Raw genomic sequence first — 16,893 nt, 5'->3', positions numbered from 1 at the left:
TACCCTCAACCCCCTCCACTTTTACTAGGCAGCACAATGAAGTTTTACCTTAGTCAATCAATGGAGAGATCATAAAAGTGAAGAGTTCCACCCCTTTTCTTTTTTCGAAAGCTCTATGCCTTTCTTCCATGTTGCATCATTAAGAGTAGAGGTGTTAGGGGGAGGAAAAAAAATCACTTATTCAAAAGGTTAATCTGATGGTGAGGATGCAGAGAGTAGTGTGGAGGCAAAGGGAACAGAGGGTGGGGACACAATGGGGTAATAAGGCCTTATAACAAGATAGAAATGATCATGACGTGATAAAGATGACCACAATGGGATGAAGGCGATGGCTTATATGACAAATGTTAGGAATAATTTTATCTTTTAAAAAATAAAGTGTGTTTCACGAGAATAAAGTAAAAAAATAAATGATTTATAAAATAAAAATAAAATTTAAGATATTTTTGAAAATTTTGGCTAAATCTATAATATATTGATTTTGAAATAATAGATATCTTAATAATTTAAATCAAATTTAATAAAAAAATATTACAGTTGACTGTCTTTTCTATAAATACAACATCTTCTATCAAATTGTATTGAAGAGGAGGGCTATGACAAAAAAAAAAAGGATAAGAGATAGTCATAATTTTATTGTTAAAAAATAAGGGTTAGAGATAACCACGACGAGATAGAGGCAACCACAATACAGAGATAACCATAATGGGATGAAGACAATGACCTGTACGACAAAGGTCAAAAATAATCTTATCTTTTAAAAAATAAGGGGTGTTCTACGAGGATAAAACAAAAAATAGGTGATTTATAAAAAAATAAAAATTTAAGATATTTTTAAAAAGTTTGCCTAAATATGTAATACTTTGATTTTAAAAATAAATATCTTAATAATTTAAATCAAATTCTAATAAAAAAAATATTAAGATTGACTATAATTTGTATAAATATATCATATCCAATCAAATTGTATCGAAGAGGAAGGCTAAAAACTTAAGGACAAGAGATAGTCATAATTCTATCGACGAGTGAAAATTCAAGAATGAAGTAGGACTATTTGGAGTAAGAACCCTCGTAAATGACTTATAACCAACAAATATTTTGGTTGATTAGATTTATACTTTAAAAAGCGAATCTTCCGCTCTACCATACATACACACGTGTCAATATTACTTCAAAACATAAATAAACTAAAAGAACCTATATCTAGTAAATGCCGCAGTTTTGTCATGGATCTATAGCATGAAGAATAAAGCACTTTATACTCCATCGATTGCGCATCCTTATTATTAAAGGCCTGAAGAATAAGACACTTTATGCTTCATCGATTGCTTATCCTTATTATTAAAGGCCTGAATAATAGACTTAGAAAACAAAAGTAATAGATGTATTGTCTGAAGAATCCGACACTTTGGGCTTTGTTGATCACAATGCTTACCCTCAAAAGCAGCAGACTGGAGTGTTCTCCAAGTTCTAAGCCATGTCCTTGTTGGATCTGGTCACTGAGGAAGTGCCAGTTATTCCAGCTGCAAAAGATCCACACTTCACGCTAAAGCAAGAACATGAAAAGATTCCAACATACCTAAAGCTCGAAGGTAAGAATCTAATGATGATTTAACAAGTGGTAGAATATTAACACAAACTTCTTCAAATGAGGATACAGGTAGACGCAAAGGAGGAACAAGAAGATCATGAGAACTGCTCTAAGAAGGCTGCTGCCATCAGTGTTGATTCTTGTGTTGCTTACGCCAGGATCAGGTAACACACACAACCATGGTCTGGATAGGATCTCTTGCTCCAGTTCTTTATTTCCCCTGTACATTTAAGAACAGAGTCAGTGTCTTACCTCAAACAGAACAGGCACAAGCAATTATGAAGAAACATATACATGGTCCTCGATCAATCTAGGATCCACTCAACTGTTATGACAGTAGAAGATTAGATGAGAGAGTTTCATGATGGTGTCTTGAATTATCAGCCCATCTGCAGAAATATTTTCTTCCGATCTTCCTGTGAAAAGAAGGTCTCTTTACCATGATGGTAGTTGTTATTCTTTTCTAAAGAAATATGGTTGTTTGTTTTCCAGAAATTGAAGATGCTTCAACCACGAAGTCTTTGTCATTATACTTTCAATCCATAGAGTTATGAGGCTACAAATGTCTTAGTAATATATCTCTTACCGATGCTGTGATGCTTTTCTAATCGTAAACAGAAAATTGAACTGGATTTTGGTGCATGATAGATGGGGATGATCTGGAGAAGCAATGGTGCGTAGCAGATGAACAAACACCTGATGATATTCTACAAGCAGCACTTGATTGGGCATGTGGACCAGGGGGTGCAGACTGCAAGATGATCCAACCAAACAAGCCTTGCTATCTTCCCAACACCATAAAAGACCATGCATCTTATGCCTTCAACAGCTACTGGCAGAGATACAAAAATCACGGAGGCTCTTGCTACTTTGGTGCTGCTGCTATGGTTTCCGACCTAAATCCAAGTATGAGTTATTTGGTTTTGCACAAGTTCTAATTAGTATATGAGGCAGATCCTCGAGATGATGAATCATGAAGCAGCATTAAAATTCCTAAATCATAAGCTAGCGCATGCTTCTCTATGAATGAGCAAAAGAAATGCATCGTTGAGAGAACTCATATTTGCTAACACAAAGCGGAAAAGTCTCAGAGCTTTTAAACATATCGAACGTTTCGTCAGCAAAACGCTGTGGACTCACCTCATCGGTCCTTGCTCGCAGGTCATGGTGCTTGCCAGATCGAGTCGCTTCCTTGACACAGCTCAGCGTAAACTTGTGAGAAATCTCAGACTACGATACTTGGTCATCGTGTCTGAAAGGCAGCTCTTTCTTGATGATGAGTACGAGTGAATGCAGCTCTTTCTTGTTCAAATTATGATACTTCTCTGTGATTAATGACAAAGTTGCCAGATTTCAGTCTTCTTCACGTGTTGATCGGTGACAAATCTATTACTCACAAATTTCATCATATGATTAATCAATGGATATCTCTTCTAAGTCAATTGACGATCCAACAGGTATAATGAACATACAAAGTGTTCTTTGAGAATATGAGATCACAACATAAAGAGTACCACAGTTCATAGTTCACCTTTTAAAGCCAATATGCTTGTATGACATGATAAGCAAGTATACCTTATCGAACAAGTCTGCAACCAATATCAAACATCGGTGTTCAAGCATTTCATAAGCAGTAAAGGATATTACTATCATCCAAGCATTTAGCACAATGATCGGAAGCTTAAATCGAGTGGCATACTGCAATGGAGCACAGTAGGTATCAGAAGTAGCTTGCACGCACCTCAATTGCTAAGTATATCATGCACCAGAGGGTAAACTAGCCGAAGCAGCAACAAATGCAAACCCACCAAATGGCACAAGAAAGAGTAGTTTTTGCCGTCGAGATGAGCCACAACATTGCCAAAAGAAGCCGCAGGCACTAGTAATGAGATACTATCCCATAACCAACCCAGATAATCATGTCTAGATCTGTATAAGCTGCTGATTTATGCAAAATAGACAAAGGAGTCAAATCAGATTTATGCAAAATAGACAAAGGAGTCAAATCAACCAAACGGTTCAAATGAATAGGATTTTAGAGCTAATCCACTAGAACTAGGAAGAACCATCTCCTCCTCGAATCATTTCCTTGCATTCCAATCAGCAAAAACAACTCAAGTTTACACCAAATTTTTGCTCACACAGCCCATGCAGACGAAGTAAAACAGCACCAAAAGTAAACCTACAACCACTTTGTTGCCACACAGATGGCATTTGAATTGTTGGAAGTTTATTTGGAACTTCCAACCAAAATCCTTTGAATTGCAGGTCACTACAGCACATATGTATGCAACTATTTAGTTCACAAACACAATTTGTAGCTACAAATAAGTTGTGGATGAGAATCATGTAGAGACTAGCGGATATTGCATACACTGGTGCACTACAGACTTTTCTTTTCTGGAAGTATATTAACTGCGAAGCTAAAAACACTGCAAGATTCCACCTAACAAAAACTTGATCAGGGTATAATTACAGAAACCATCAGAGAAAGGTTGATATTTTAAGGATATAAAGATGAGTTGTAAGGTGGAGGCAATCGAGAACCGGGATAACCAGTATAATTCACTGGCCTGTCATAGAAACCACTTGTGCCAGCCAGAGACTCCGATGAGTAAAGATAGGACCTGGGTGGACTTCGAAATCCAGAAATGCTTGCATTGTTGTACAAGGAACCAGAAGAAGCAAAACCATACGCCCCGGCCAAACCCATATGTGGAGATGGGTCAGCTAAACCAAATTGGGGCTGTTTTGTTATCCCTGGAGGCAAAGATTGTCCAGTGATGGCATTTGATGTGGTAGCAGTTGGCCGGGGGCGTTTATTAGGATGTTGCTGCTTCTGAATCTTGAAATTTGAAGCAGCAGCTGCTGCTGCCACATTCCGCCTTTTTTCTTCCTTCCGTTTCTCCAGTTTTGCAACTTGCTTCTCAAGAAATTCACGAGGATACTGGGACTCAAGCTTGTATTCCTCAACTGCTTTAATTACAGATCGCAATGCACCAAGTTCTTTCGAGGTAGCCACATTCTGTTTCAGACAATATACGGTAGGATGTAAGAATACAAATTTGTTAGCCTAATCACGAGGACTGTAAACTGCAACTCGAGTATACCTCTGATTCAGATGAATTGTTTCCCTTATTTCTGACATCTTGGGCGGCCTTCTTAATTTCTTTTATATACGCTTTCAGAAGAGGAACAGGTGGGTATTTCTCCACTAAATTGAAAGCATACACAAACTTTACAGCATCAAGTTGCCTCCCTTTATTATTCAGTCTTTCAATAAGTTCTGTCACAAAGAGAAATATTTTCATGTATGATAATGGATCCAAACATCTAAAACTAGTCAGTTGAACCGGCAAAAGGGTACATTCTACATGACAATCAGACAGGAATACATTACATGAAAGGATATAATCACCTAAGAATCATATTTGTCAGTCCTGAATAACAACTTGCCAAAATGAAACACAACCTTAGCAAACTAGTTATGTGAAGTACAGTGACATGTAAACTTGTTTCATGTAATATCTCCTGAAAGAAGCTAGACTAAAAGATCCAAATGGCGTAAGAGTGGACGGAGAAACAAACAAAGGTTCAGGTAAGGACAGACCTGTAGGGTAAATATTTCAGGCTGGGAATAATAATTAAGTCGTCAACAAACTAAAATATGGAGATGGACATGAAAAGAATTAAAAAAAAGAGTTCAACATATGCAACAATTATTTTGAAAAACATAGTAGTGAAATCAAAATCTGCTTGAGATGAGAAAATATGATCTTGAGAGAAATAATGATTCCTAAATCAATATCCATAGATTGTATCGAGGACATAAAGCCAAGATAAATTACAGGAGAAGAGCATAATTAAAATTGAAATGACAATAGTTATTAAATATACAGCTATAATTCTATAAATACCATGAAGAAGGAAGAGACAGAAGTCGGTAGCTGACAAAAAGATCTCATAAATATTGCAACTTTCAACAGACTGATCAGAAAGTATTGCAGGTCCTGTAAATTGTGTTATATGTGTGTTACTAGCTTTCTAGTTTAAGATATTGGGGTTTCCTGTTTGTTCGTGTAAATTTTGTTGATCTAAACCAATAATTTATTTTTAATTTGAAATGATATTATTGGATATGACTGAGATGCTTGATCTCTAACTTTTCATGGATTACATTTGAGCTTTATAATCTCCTCCTACTTGAAGCTTTGAAATGGTGCAATCAGACAGATATGAAATTTTTGCTTGTTATCATTTTTCTAGTTTAAATTCAATGAGTCAATATATGTTGTTTAAAACATATTTTAGATTATTTTTTTCTTATCCTTGATCTCAATTTGGATGCATAGGGGAAGAGACCTCAAAATCTAATTGGACAACAATTATTCATTTTCAAAAATCTCAAGGATAGGCAATATAGTGGTTATAAGACTACCTAATTTACTCATTTCTACTCTGCTCAGCCCAAAATTATCAAATTTGTTCTCCTCTATGCTAATACTGCCAACTCTCATAGGAATCCCCTCAGCCCCAGCGACCCTCTCTCTCTCTCCATTAATGCCATGTGCCCAAGATTAACCCTATCAGCAGCCTGTCTTCTCTAGTAGTTTCACCTCTCAATGACAAACCCCTCAACACCTCACCTCCAATGGTCGACACTAAATCATCTGCTTCATCAATGCCACACCCCGCCCTCATCAACCGTCCTCTCCAAATATCCCGACTTCCCATTTGACACAAGTGCATTCTGTAGTCCCAGCAGCATAGGCATGTGGTCCTAGGTAGTGAGGTTGTGTCTCTACTGACTGGTGTTTGGGTAAAAGAAAACTTCTTTTTTCTTCTTTCCGTTATTGTTGAGAATCACAGATGGGGCAGGTTGAGACTGGTCTTACAATTCCAAACATAGGCCAGGCTTGATCTATTTATGTATCCAGGCTAGGTTGCACCTATACATTTTTACAGAACTATCGAGCCTACTCAAGATCTGGCAGATTATGAGCCCAAAATATTCTTTTCACTTCAATTAATATTCTGCATTCCATTTGCCAGAAAACATTATTACAACTTACAAACTGGCCAATATTTGAAAATATATACGCTTGAATTCTTGTGGCTGCTTTAAAACACAAAAAACACTCGAATCAAATGAATACAATTCATTTAAGGTCAAAGAAAAACTACTCCTGTGAGCACTAAGTGAAGAATGATGAACTAAGTAGTTCAAGGTGTTCCAGCTAATTACTCTGACATATAAAATCTGTTACAGTAAGACGAGAGATTCTTGAGCAAAGCAGTGATCCAAAATAAGTTAAACACTACAGCAAATATAAGAAACAAATGGGGCATGTAATGTTATTGCAGCAAGAAAACGAAGCATGATCGAAATAAACGAACACAAATTCAAGAATATAATGAAGCTCCAATAAAATGTTGCCACAACTAAATGAAAGGTGGGTAATATTAGATTCCAGATTACCAGGAACGTTTTCGGTGAGACCCAAGCTCTTGCAGAGATCCACAGCCTGCTTCCTACGAGAAACTAAAATGAGTAGATCCAAGAGTTCATCCACCTTAAACTCCGATGCTAACCCATATGACACGAGGAGCTGCAGCAACCCCATGGCCTCGAGGCCGTTCTCGCGCCCGCCATCCGTCACCTTCCCCTTCCACTCGGTCGCTAGTTTCTTGGCCTGGTCCCTCACGGACGGCCCAATCTCTGGGCCGATCACCGGGATGCGCTCCAGGAGGTTGATGCAGGTCCTCCTGGTCGCCAGCGCATCCGCGTCCTTGTCGCCCTTCTTGTCGCCCTTGGGCGGGGGAGGAGGGGACGAGAAGAAGCCGTCCATAGCGTCGAGGACCAGCTTGGCAGGGTCCGGGGCTGATCGAAGGGCGGGGTTCAGCTCGCTGCGGATGGCCCCGAGGTCCTTGCGGTTCCGGGCGATGAAGGAGACGAGGTCCTTTCCGTCCATGTTGACGCAGAGGGATGTGAGCTGCGGCCTCGGGACGGCCTCAGGCTCGGGGTTGGCATGAGGCTGCCACTCGTTAGAGGGCTTTTCTTTGGAGTCCGAGGGGGAGGAGGAGGGCTGGGCGGCCTCTTTGGCTAGGAGGGCTTGGAAGCGGAGGCGGATGGAGGCCTCGACGGAGGAGATGTGGGCGTCGAGGTCCTTCCATTCCGGGACGGAGAAGGGGGAGGGGGAGGGGGAGGGGGAGGAGGCGAAGAGGTGGGACCGGAGGGCTTCCAACGCCCTTCGGAGGCTTTCTTTCTTCTCCGGGATCGATGCGATAGCCTCCTCGATCCTGGCGGTAGCCATCGAAGCGCAGCAGTCGACGCCGGTGAAGGCCGTTCACGGGAGACGCCAAAAGAAGAAGAGGAGGACGGCAAACGAGAAGCCCTAAGGGAAGGTTGCAAAATGCGCAATAATAGTGGATCTCCACTACCGATCATATAAAAACTTAAATTATATAAAATTATATATATATATATATATATATATTATTCATAAGATATATTTTTTTAATAAAAATATTATATATATATATATATAACTATATATTAGATAATTTTTATTAAAAAATTATAACTTAAGAAAATAATAATAATTAATATTTTGGTGATCTGAAATCAATTTAAATAGTTTATTTCAAGAAATTGATTTAATAAGTCAGTTCTTTAATATCAGTTATGTAACTGACTAAAGAGCTAACTAAAAATATATTATATTATATTATATTTGTGATACTATAATTAACTAATACTTTAAAACCAATAAAAGTAATTATGTAAGTCATAAACATATCATACTTGTTCTATTATGATAATACACACAGGATGAGATAGTCTATGTCATCTATAAGCACAATGCACTAAAATAACAATATACTGATTTCTAGAGAAGTTGGAACACAAATGTATATTGGTCAAAAAATAAAAAATGTTTTGCATTAGCTACATATGGTTTCTTTAAGTTTGATATCAAGTAATATCTTTAGTTAGGTCAACAGTAATTAAATCTCTTTTTATAATTTATAGTGTCTCACTAATTTCCTTCTCCTCTTGTTTTACCCCTAATTTTAATTGGTTCATCTGAATCTAAGCACATTATCTTATTCTTTGTCAAGATTACATTTAATTTATTCATATTCATATTCTTTATTTTGGGTAATCATCGAACATCTTATGGTGTGCGTTTGTTTGGCAAACGTGGATGATCATGAAATCATGTCATGTACACGCTGTGGCACCTTCACAGAAGCAATAGCAAACGAACATGTCATTCCAATACGTTATGATGTCACATTATGACATCCAGTGATTCCAGTTTGATCTATCAGCGAGAATCATTGAAATTATTCACAGACATTTGATATACTAAACCATGCGAGGCATTTGAGATGCCAAATGACACTATGGATAGGAGCTTGGCAAAATCTAAATTTTCTTGACCACTTGAACAAATATTTCCTGCATTTGGGTACTATTTTGGGAGCAAATATTAACCTCTCATGGACTATATGAACTCACTCAGTAATAAGGGTATAAGTCCTAATCAAAGCATTCACAAGTTCTTCAATCAACTGATTGTCGAGCATTCACAAGTCCTTCGATCAACTGATTGCCAAACATACCATGAAAAGCTGATTTTAAACACAAATCTTAATTGCAACCACACACAACTGTTTGTCTGTGTGTTTCTTCATTCACCAACACGAAGTAGGCTTTATCGGTGAGATTTTGAAGTCTAAACAAATCTACATCACAAAATAAATTCAAGTTCCCTTGCAGCACATAGTCTATAAAAGAAACTGGCCAGTGGATGTTCCTCGGTATGTCTTGTGCAGCCTTTATGTGGCTTCCTGTCGAGCATTCATGAGATCGGATGATTGAGAGCTGATTCCATCAAACTCTCCGTAGGTTGAAAAGATATCCTTCAGAATCTTCAAGGTAGTCTATTATTGTAAAACATGTACTGCTGCAACTACAGGTTCTTCCAAGCATTGCCCTGAAGAATTTCTGTATAGAGCCCAAACGATAAAGGTAAAGAAACAGTATTCCATTAAACTCTACCTTCATTTTGTGTCTATATTTTGATGCAACCACGAGGAACTTATGCAGATGCCATATTGGCCTCGAGTACCCGAAGCTGTACAATTTGAGTGATTAAATTGCTCCTATTAAGCATCAGATGCAGTGATATAGGATACCACAACTGTAATGTCATCAAGTTTGCCTCCATAGTACCGATAGCCAGCATCTTGGGCAGCAGTTGAAAAAGGAGTTTGTCGGTTCCTATCTTGTGCTCTCTGCCGTGCAAGCGCAGCTATCTTTTGAGCAGTTACCTGAGGCCCCAAGCCAGCTCTAGTCGCATGGACAACAACAGCCGTAATTTCATTATTGTACAAGTTATCAAATAGTCCATCTGTTCCAGCAATGATTACATCACCAGATGAAACAGGGAAAGTAAATACCTGAGAAAATGCCAATAAAGTAATAATTAGTTTTGCACATTAATAATTTTGCATGCCAGTAATCTAGAAGCAAAGATTTATAGTTTGAATGGACAATGCTTTTACACATATATACAAAATTAGACGAAATGTTTGTTTCACAGTGCTGAAAAATGGGATCAGCTTAGGATTGTATGATCATGATTGCTACGGATGATGCTCTTTGTTTTTGTGATCAGGAACGTAAATCTCATATCCTTTCCTGTCCTACATATTGGTGGATGATGAATATGACAATAATGATGTAAATGACAAATGCGATAGTTGCAACATATAGCAAATGCAATAGTAATGTCTTCTTTGTTTCATGTTCAGTCACAACAGCCCTTTTTTGTCTTTTCTTTGTCTTCACAATTTGATTAATCACAGCTTATTCCAGCTAATTTTAAAATCAATGCTGAAAAATTAATCAAATCAGGCAGGCCTTGGACAGAACTTATAAGTAAATTATTTTACCATTCAATTTCATACTGTTCAATTTTTCACTTGTTCAAAAAATTTAAGGTTTCATAAGAAAAATGTAAGTACCATAATATGATAGACTACTTATGACACCTAAGCACTCATTGCCAATTAAAACTGCTCCAGAACCTAAGAGATATATGACTTATCATATATGCACTTATTCAGCAGGAAGAAATAACAGGAGAAGCCATCGGAACTAACTGACCTGGGCAGCACTAGGGAGATCACTGCCATTACCACTCTCGAGTTGATAAGTGAAATTGAAATCATGTTGTTGTACAGGTGACCTAAAGATTGTGCAACCATCTTTCACGACTATGAAGCCACTATCTCCCAGATTGATTGCATGAATGCCCTGCAAATAACAAAACAAAATAAATATATCATGATTTTGTCATTGTGGTTATCTACTAGCGAGCTTCATAGTGTATTATAACAAAATCATGAGACAATGAGCAAGGCATGTCAAATTCAAGAACATGTGCTATACACGACAGAAAAATGGCAGTTCAGATGTAACACCAAGATAATATAGGCTTCATGTATAACTTCAACCCAAATGTCAGCAGAAGAATGATAGCTGCATGCTACTCAAAGAATACATAGGAGTCTCTAAAAAAGGAACTGTATATTATCTAGCAAAGTCATTCTATCTATGAAGATGACAGATCATATTGTAATATAGAGACAGACTTGAAAGTTCATACACTTGGATGCTTTTCATGAAAAAACTGCACAGATATTGACCAATATTCCCATTATATGGCTACCAAGGGCATGAAAATAGAACAGTAGCAAGTAATAGTTCTATCATCATTTGAAATTATTTGTCCTGAATTAAGCATCACGAGTGCAGATTTTAATTTGGAGTCTCATAATTTTTTGTGTAAAATGGACTTAAATTGATGCAAACCTTGAATGCAAGAATAGCACTCCTTTTCTCATTCCACCAAGGGAATCTAAAGCAAGCTTGATATCTAGCATCTTGATAATGCATCCATCAAATAGGAATAGAGCCAATGAAAATTTTGCCCCTTCAATCTTCCTTTAATCCTCCACCACTCCAAAAGAAAATCATAATTATTCCATTCTCGAGGATAAAATTAATGGAGTTCTAATGACTACTCCTTTGTTCCATTTATCCAACCAAAATTTATCCAACAGCTGTCTACCTATGCCGAGGCCCAAAAATCCTGTGCTCTAAATCTATCACTACTATCTATCCATCTTCTACACAATCTGGTTTGTTCGGTCATCACAGCGAACACCTTTCTCACACATTCTCTTTATTGTCCTCGGGTTTGAAATCATCAGTTAAGATGTGTGATGAGTAAAAAACCCTTTTGTCCTCTAGTTTAAGTCAACAATTACACTGTAACTGTAAATTACTTCTATTTACTAGAAAAAAAAGTGGGAAAGCCAAAAAAAATTTCGATCACCACTGCTTGTTACAAACAGAATAAGCAGAAAGTTTGACATGATTCATTTTTCAACCACAGAAATACTATCCCTTGTATATTTTCCCTCCTAGCTCATTCTGCTCCACCGAACCATTGTTTCCACCATCTTATCCATGTTCTCTTCTTCCAATGCCGCCAAACCATCTCGTGTTGTTTCCTTCTCCTTTGTTATTGTTCCATCCCATCTATGATCAATTGAAATCCTATACCAACAAGCAACACAGGTTGATATTGGAGATTCCCAATTGGACCAGAGAGAAAGGGGGAGACAGAGAGAGAAAGAGAAGAGAAAATGAGGCAAAGGAGACACGTACGGATAGGATAGACAACAGATTCAGAAGGCTGCAGCAACATGGAGGAGGAGATGGAAAAGCAGAAGAGAAGGCTGAAGAGGAGAAGAGGAGGAGGTGGTGGAGGAGGCGAAGGAGGAGGTAGGGGAATGGTAGAGGTAGAACAAAAAGAGACGATGGCAAAGGACAGAGAAAGAGAGCATAGAGATAAGTCAAATAAGACAATTATCAACCATTGTCATATCCCTGAAAATATATTTTAAAAATCCACTACTAGTACCAAATGATAAGCTTACAACAGTACAATTCAATACCATTTATAGCTAACTATCCAATGTGATGAGATCACTGGATACTAAGCTCCATTTCAAATCAAACAGAGAGAGATTGTCTGTTTTGCACATTGGCCAGCTTTGAACTGGAAAATACAGAACGTCAGAAACTTGACTATAACTACCAAAGCAATAAGTAGTTCGACAAAGATACCATAGAGATAGGCACCCAAGCAAAAAGTTAAAGGAAAGTAAAAGTAGACTGTTCAAACTAGGAGGGATGAAAAGCATACAGTGGAGGTGAAACAGAAAGATGATAATCAAAAGGAAGTAAAAGAGAGAGAGATATCTTGCAAATGCAATCTTCCAATTAACTTGATTATATTAAATGTACTGCATTAGTAATAAGCTTACATTTGAGGGTTAGACATGGATGAATCTTGTAGTTCATGAAATCAGTAATTGTATCAGTATCGGCTAGGGATGATTTCGTCCAGGACCGTCAAGATTAGTTAGTAAACTGATGGAGTAGAATTAACAAATCAGAATCAACTAGAAAATAATAAAAACAACAATATACAGAACATCATAGAAGTACCAAAATATTAAAAATATGCAATAAAATTTTGATAAATAGTAAATATATATTAGAAATTCCGTTACCATCATATGCTATATGTCAACATCCTACATAGATACGAAATTGAATTGTAAAAAGTAAAAAATTGTATAACAATAAAAAATAATGAAGAATAAGTTCTTTAAAAAGTTATTATCCATTTTAAAAACATATATCATTCATATCACAAAAAGATATTAATGTAGTTAATAACTAATATGTTTCATACAAAAGACTTAGGTGTTGAAGGTTGTGATGGACCCCATTGTAGCCCTGAAACTTTTCTAATCACCATACAGGTGGGTTATTATATATCACAAAAAAAAAACCTGAACATAGAGTGTCTAAAAAAACTGATATTTATCACGAATCTACAATATCCCTCTCCTTTGTTATGCTATTTCCTTAAAAGTCATCTTCAGACATTCCCCTTCTTTTCTTCTTATTCTTTTCTCTGTTTTTGACAGTGGATAACAAGCATTGCAAAATAGTTGGCAATGACATATAGCGGATAGCAAACACTGTATCTTCCTCTATTTCACAATCATTTATCTTAAACTTCCCTCTTCTTCAAAATCAAGATTTATCACAAATCCTACAATATCCCCCTCCATCTAAAGCGACCACACTTGGTCCTGAATGGGACATCCAAGTTTTAAGATGATCTCCCAGGCAAAATTGTTATTCACAATAATGGTGACCAACTGTTTTGTAAGAAATTGAAACAAATTTCCACTCATTGAACTACCACTAGGAAAGGGAAGAGCAGGTAACTAGGCAACATGTGCAAATTAATGTTGCAACGCAACAACAATGCAAAAGTTGGAAAGCAAATCAAAGGCAAGTCCTAACACCTAAGATACCTAATTGAAAAGAGTATGGCGACAGTTTGGGTCCAGAAAGTGTATCTGCATTAATGTATCCTTTGAAATCTAACAGAAACAAATCAACACTAACAAGAAACAACTTGAGATCTGTTGAAATAAGATGTTAATAATTAATACAAATAAAAAGGAGAGAGATCAAATAAGAAAATTGAAAACCTGATCAGTGAGTGCAATGATGCATGCTGTTGAAGATCCCCTGGCTTTGGTTATTGTGTAGGCTTTTTCAAGAACCCTTGCTGGATCAACAGAACCCTTTGGCTCTTCCCGTATTGCATTCACTGAATTAGACATAAGTTCTCGGGCATATTGTCCTGCATCAACACCAAGATCAGCCCATCCACCAACACCATCTGCCACACCAATAGCTTGCTCATCAACACAGATAAAATGAGCATCCTCCCCTCCAGTTTCCTCCTTGTCAGGGTGTGGTAGATAACAAGATCCGGAAAGAAGCTTCAATGACCTATCACCTGAAATTTTGCTGCAAAATAAATATAAAAATATAAAACTTCAAATAAAAGTTTCCTAAAAAAGGTTAATGTTATGTAGAGGCCTAATGTTATGTAGAGGCAACTTTAAACTATGAAGCAGACTTGTGCAGAGTTCCAACATAAATGAAGAATTTTGAGGAGCAACCTATGATACTGATTAGACACTCTACATCCTTTGATATTTTACAAAATTGCTAGACAATTGAATAGAATTTACCACTATTCCAGGTGAGTTCGAGCTGATATACAAAGAGTAACATGATCACGCATAAAAAAAACCCCTTCAAGCTACAAGCAAGGAATGTAAATGGCAGATTAGTTATAAACCATGGAAGATGTGCAGATGAGGCTTAATGTAATTTGCTTCCTGTTTATTTGATTCATTTAACATTAATTACCTGCAAGAGATACAACATTAGTGGTATACTTCATAGCTTCTTTCTTTCAAAAATAAGCTACTTAAAATGGCTCATTGATACGACATTTTTAAAGTTACAATGCGATTTAATTTGTCATTTGATGGGTTGGCCACTCATTATAAGTTAATGAAATTAGAATTCAGGTACTCCTCAGATCAAATGATAATAATGTATCACTTAGGAGGAGACCCATCCATGTCTTAACTGAAAAACCAAAAGATGGTAAAACCAAACCAAGAGTTAACAGAATAGACAACGATTGATTATGAATAACAAATTATTATCATTTTCGTTGGTTATATTTTTTGAAGAATCATAATAATGATCTTCAAAACTTACAATCAAATATACTGACATGTCTAACACGTGGATATGGATCCAACATGGCGATGCTAGTAAATTTGAGAATCCAAGATACTTTAGTGATAATACAAGCTAAAATGTCCTACATAATCTAATCACACAGGTTTATATATCTTACAGTTATTATATGTCTTTACTCTTTAAAACATTATATTATGCAAAAACCACTTAATCTAGCTTACTGATTGATATAAGACACAACAACAGTAGGATGATGTGCATCAGTGACTAAAATGTGTTGCATTTCCATAGAATCACAACATATAATTACCAAATTCCTTTACAGAATCTGAAGTAGTAGTAAGCAACGTAATGTAAAGATAATTAAAATATAAAAGGGAAGACAAAGGATGTCAAGTAACATACTGTTCAGAGGATACATCAGAATTCTGAAGCTGCTCCTCCTGCATGGCTGCATCGAAAGAAACATCAGAAGCCGCCCCAGCAGAAAACGATGCTGAATGTGACGTCTGAAAATCTTGACTCCTGGGCTCGATGGAAGAATTTGATCTCCAGTTCGTCGCATGTGCATCAGACCAGAAACACTTGTAGATCATATTAGTACCCCAAGGTTGCCTATTTTTCAAGCTCCCACTTGCTCTCCTGCAGTAATCAAAACCCTTGTACCTATAACAGATATCAATCCGCATCATACCGCTCAAACCATGCCCAGATCTCGCATCACTGGTCGCGACGCGCCTGGCGCTCAACTCGGACCCTCCCAGAAACGCGCTGCTAGAAGACATTATGCTCCGCCGAAACGGAAACCACTGCGTGGACCACGAACGCTGGGTATTGACGTTCCTCGGGATCGTCGCGAGGCCAGACAGCGTCGTGCGGCGGTCGCAGGAGCCGGCGACGACGGACGACTTGGGGAGAGGAAGGGAGCCGCCGCAGCCAAGCAAGGAGAGGGGTTCGGAGAGGACGAAGCAGGTGTTGCCGAACAAGAAGCTCCGCCCACGGCCACGCAGGAGTTCCGACGAGGTGCTCAGCGGGTAGGTCGATGGCATCTTCTATTGCCCTCGCAAGATGGGAGAGCGGCACAACAACACCGGGGATCTCATAACCCTCGACTTCTTATACACCAATTACAAGGCCTGAGCCGAAACGACCAAAGAAAGATTGCATATGAACAATGGGAAAGAAAATAACCCATATATAGCAAATCGAAACGATAATGCAAACAAGAAATCAAGAAGCACATGATGCGAACTTGACAACTACCTTAATGCCGCCTCCTCTCTCTCTCTCTCTCTCTCTCTCTCTCTCTCGATAGATATAAATTGACGGCAAAGGTGAAGAGGGAACGAAAGAAGCGGAGAGGAGAGTTGGGACTTGTGGGTCAGGAAATTTTTGAGGTGGAGTCGCAGCGAGGAGAAGCAGAAGAGAGGAGAGAACGATAGGATGAGAGTCTTATATTATTATATCTCGCCTTGGTTAACAGTTCAGCACCGCTGAAACCCTAGCAAAGTCGAGCTCCTTTTTGTCGCAAACGAACGTCACCCCGCGAACTCATATCCCAATAATA

General features: G+C 37.8%; 3 protein-coding genes across 5 annotated transcripts; 1 reads left to right on the top strand and 2 right to left on the bottom strand.

The window, feature by feature from the left end:
- Positions 1-1,378: 1,378 nt before the first annotated feature.
- Positions 1,379-2,952, top strand: LOC135622827 (glucan endo-1,3-beta-glucosidase 1-like). Of its 2 annotated transcripts, XM_065125035.1 has the most exons (4): positions 1,379-1,592; positions 1,661-1,755; positions 2,240-2,497; positions 2,753-2,952. In XM_065125035.1, the coding sequence occupies exons 2-4, from the start codon at positions 1,689-1,691 to the stop codon at positions 2,785-2,787; spliced, it is 360 nt and encodes a 119-aa protein (XP_064981107.1). In that variant the 5' UTR covers positions 1,379-1,592; positions 1,661-1,688; the 3' UTR covers positions 2,788-2,952. The 2 variants fall into 2 exon arrangements, with proteins under 2 accessions (XP_064981107.1, XP_064981106.1); XM_065125034.1 differs by having other exon boundaries at positions 1,379-1,755.
- A 712-nt stretch (positions 2,953-3,664) lies between these two features.
- LOC103997377 (truncated FRIGIDA-like protein 1) lies at positions 3,665-8,007 on the bottom strand. The gene is made up of 3 exons (XM_009418571.3): positions 7,071-8,007; positions 4,702-4,877; positions 3,665-4,616 (listed from the first exon to the last, which is right to left on the bottom strand). Exons 1-3 carry the CDS (start codon positions 7,903-7,905, stop codon positions 4,095-4,097), a joined length of 1,533 nt encoding a protein of 510 aa, XP_009416846.2. The 5' UTR covers positions 7,906-8,007; the 3' UTR covers positions 3,665-4,094.
- Positions 8,008-9,217: 1,210 nt separating this feature from the next.
- LOC135622825 (probable protein phosphatase 2C 55) lies at positions 9,218-16,764 on the bottom strand. 2 transcript variants are annotated; one of them, XM_065125033.1, is made up of 5 exons: positions 16,590-16,764; positions 15,732-16,462; positions 14,249-14,573; positions 10,770-10,919; positions 9,218-9,950 (listed from the first exon to the last, which is right to left on the bottom strand). In XM_065125033.1, exons 2-5 carry the CDS (start codon positions 16,373-16,375, stop codon positions 9,882-9,884), a joined length of 1,188 nt encoding a protein of 395 aa, XP_064981105.1. In that variant the 5' UTR covers positions 16,376-16,462; positions 16,590-16,764; the 3' UTR covers positions 9,218-9,881. The 2 variants fall into 2 exon arrangements, with proteins under 2 accessions (XP_064981105.1, XP_064981104.1); XM_065125032.1 differs by having other exon boundaries at positions 9,218-10,060; positions 16,590-16,763.
- Positions 16,765-16,893: the final 129 nt, after the last annotated feature.

Source organism: Musa acuminata, chromosome BXJ2-9 (genome assembly GCF_036884655.1).
Source record: "Musa acuminata AAA Group cultivar baxijiao chromosome BXJ2-9, Cavendish_Baxijiao_AAA, whole genome shotgun sequence".
NCBI classification, from domain to species: Eukaryota; Viridiplantae; Streptophyta; class Magnoliopsida; order Zingiberales; family Musaceae; genus Musa; species Musa acuminata.
Note: the sequence above shows the minus strand (reverse complement) of the source record. Positions and strands in the feature narration are given on the sequence as shown.

What these genes read in the sequence shown, in the direction of transcription:
- LOC103997377 (XM_009418571.3), bottom strand. Translation starts at nt 7,905, where the DNA reads ATGGCTACCGCCAGGATCGAGGAGGCTATCGCATCGATCCCGGAGAAG. An exon ending in TCTCACCGAAAACGTTCCTG is followed by an intron (nt 4,878 to 7,070) that starts GTAATCTGGAAT and finishes TCTTTGTGACAG; the next exon opens with AACTTATTGAAAGACTGAAT. An exon ending in ACAATTCATCTGAATCAGAG is followed by an intron (nt 4,617 to 4,701) that starts GTATACTCGAGT and finishes TGTCTGAAACAG; the next exon opens with AATGTGGCTACCTCGAAAGA.
- LOC135622827 (XM_065125035.1), top strand. Translation starts at nt 1,689, where the DNA reads ATGAGAACTGCTCTAAGAAGGCTGCTGCCATCAGTGTTGATTCTTGTG. An exon ending in GTTGCTTACGCCAGGATCAG is followed by an intron (nt 1,756 to 2,239) that starts GTAACACACACA and finishes GGTGCATGATAG; the next exon opens with ATGGGGATGATCTGGAGAAG. An exon ending in GGTTTCCGACCTAAATCCAA is followed by an intron (nt 2,498 to 2,752) that starts GTATGAGTTATT and finishes CCTTGCTCGCAG; the next exon opens with GTCATGGTGCTTGCCAGATC.
- LOC135622825 (XM_065125032.1), bottom strand. Translation starts at nt 16,375, where the DNA reads ATGCCATCGACCTACCCGCTGAGCACCTCGTCGGAACTCCTGCGTGGC. An exon ending in TCATTGCACTCACTGATCAG is followed by an intron (nt 10,920 to 14,248) that starts GTTTTCAATTTT and finishes TGTTATTTGCAG; the next exon opens with GGCATTCATGCAATCAATCT. An exon ending in ATCTCCCTAGTGCTGCCCAG is followed by an intron (nt 10,061 to 10,769) that starts GTCAGTTAGTTC and finishes GCATTTTCTCAG; the next exon opens with GTATTTACTTTCCCTGTTTC.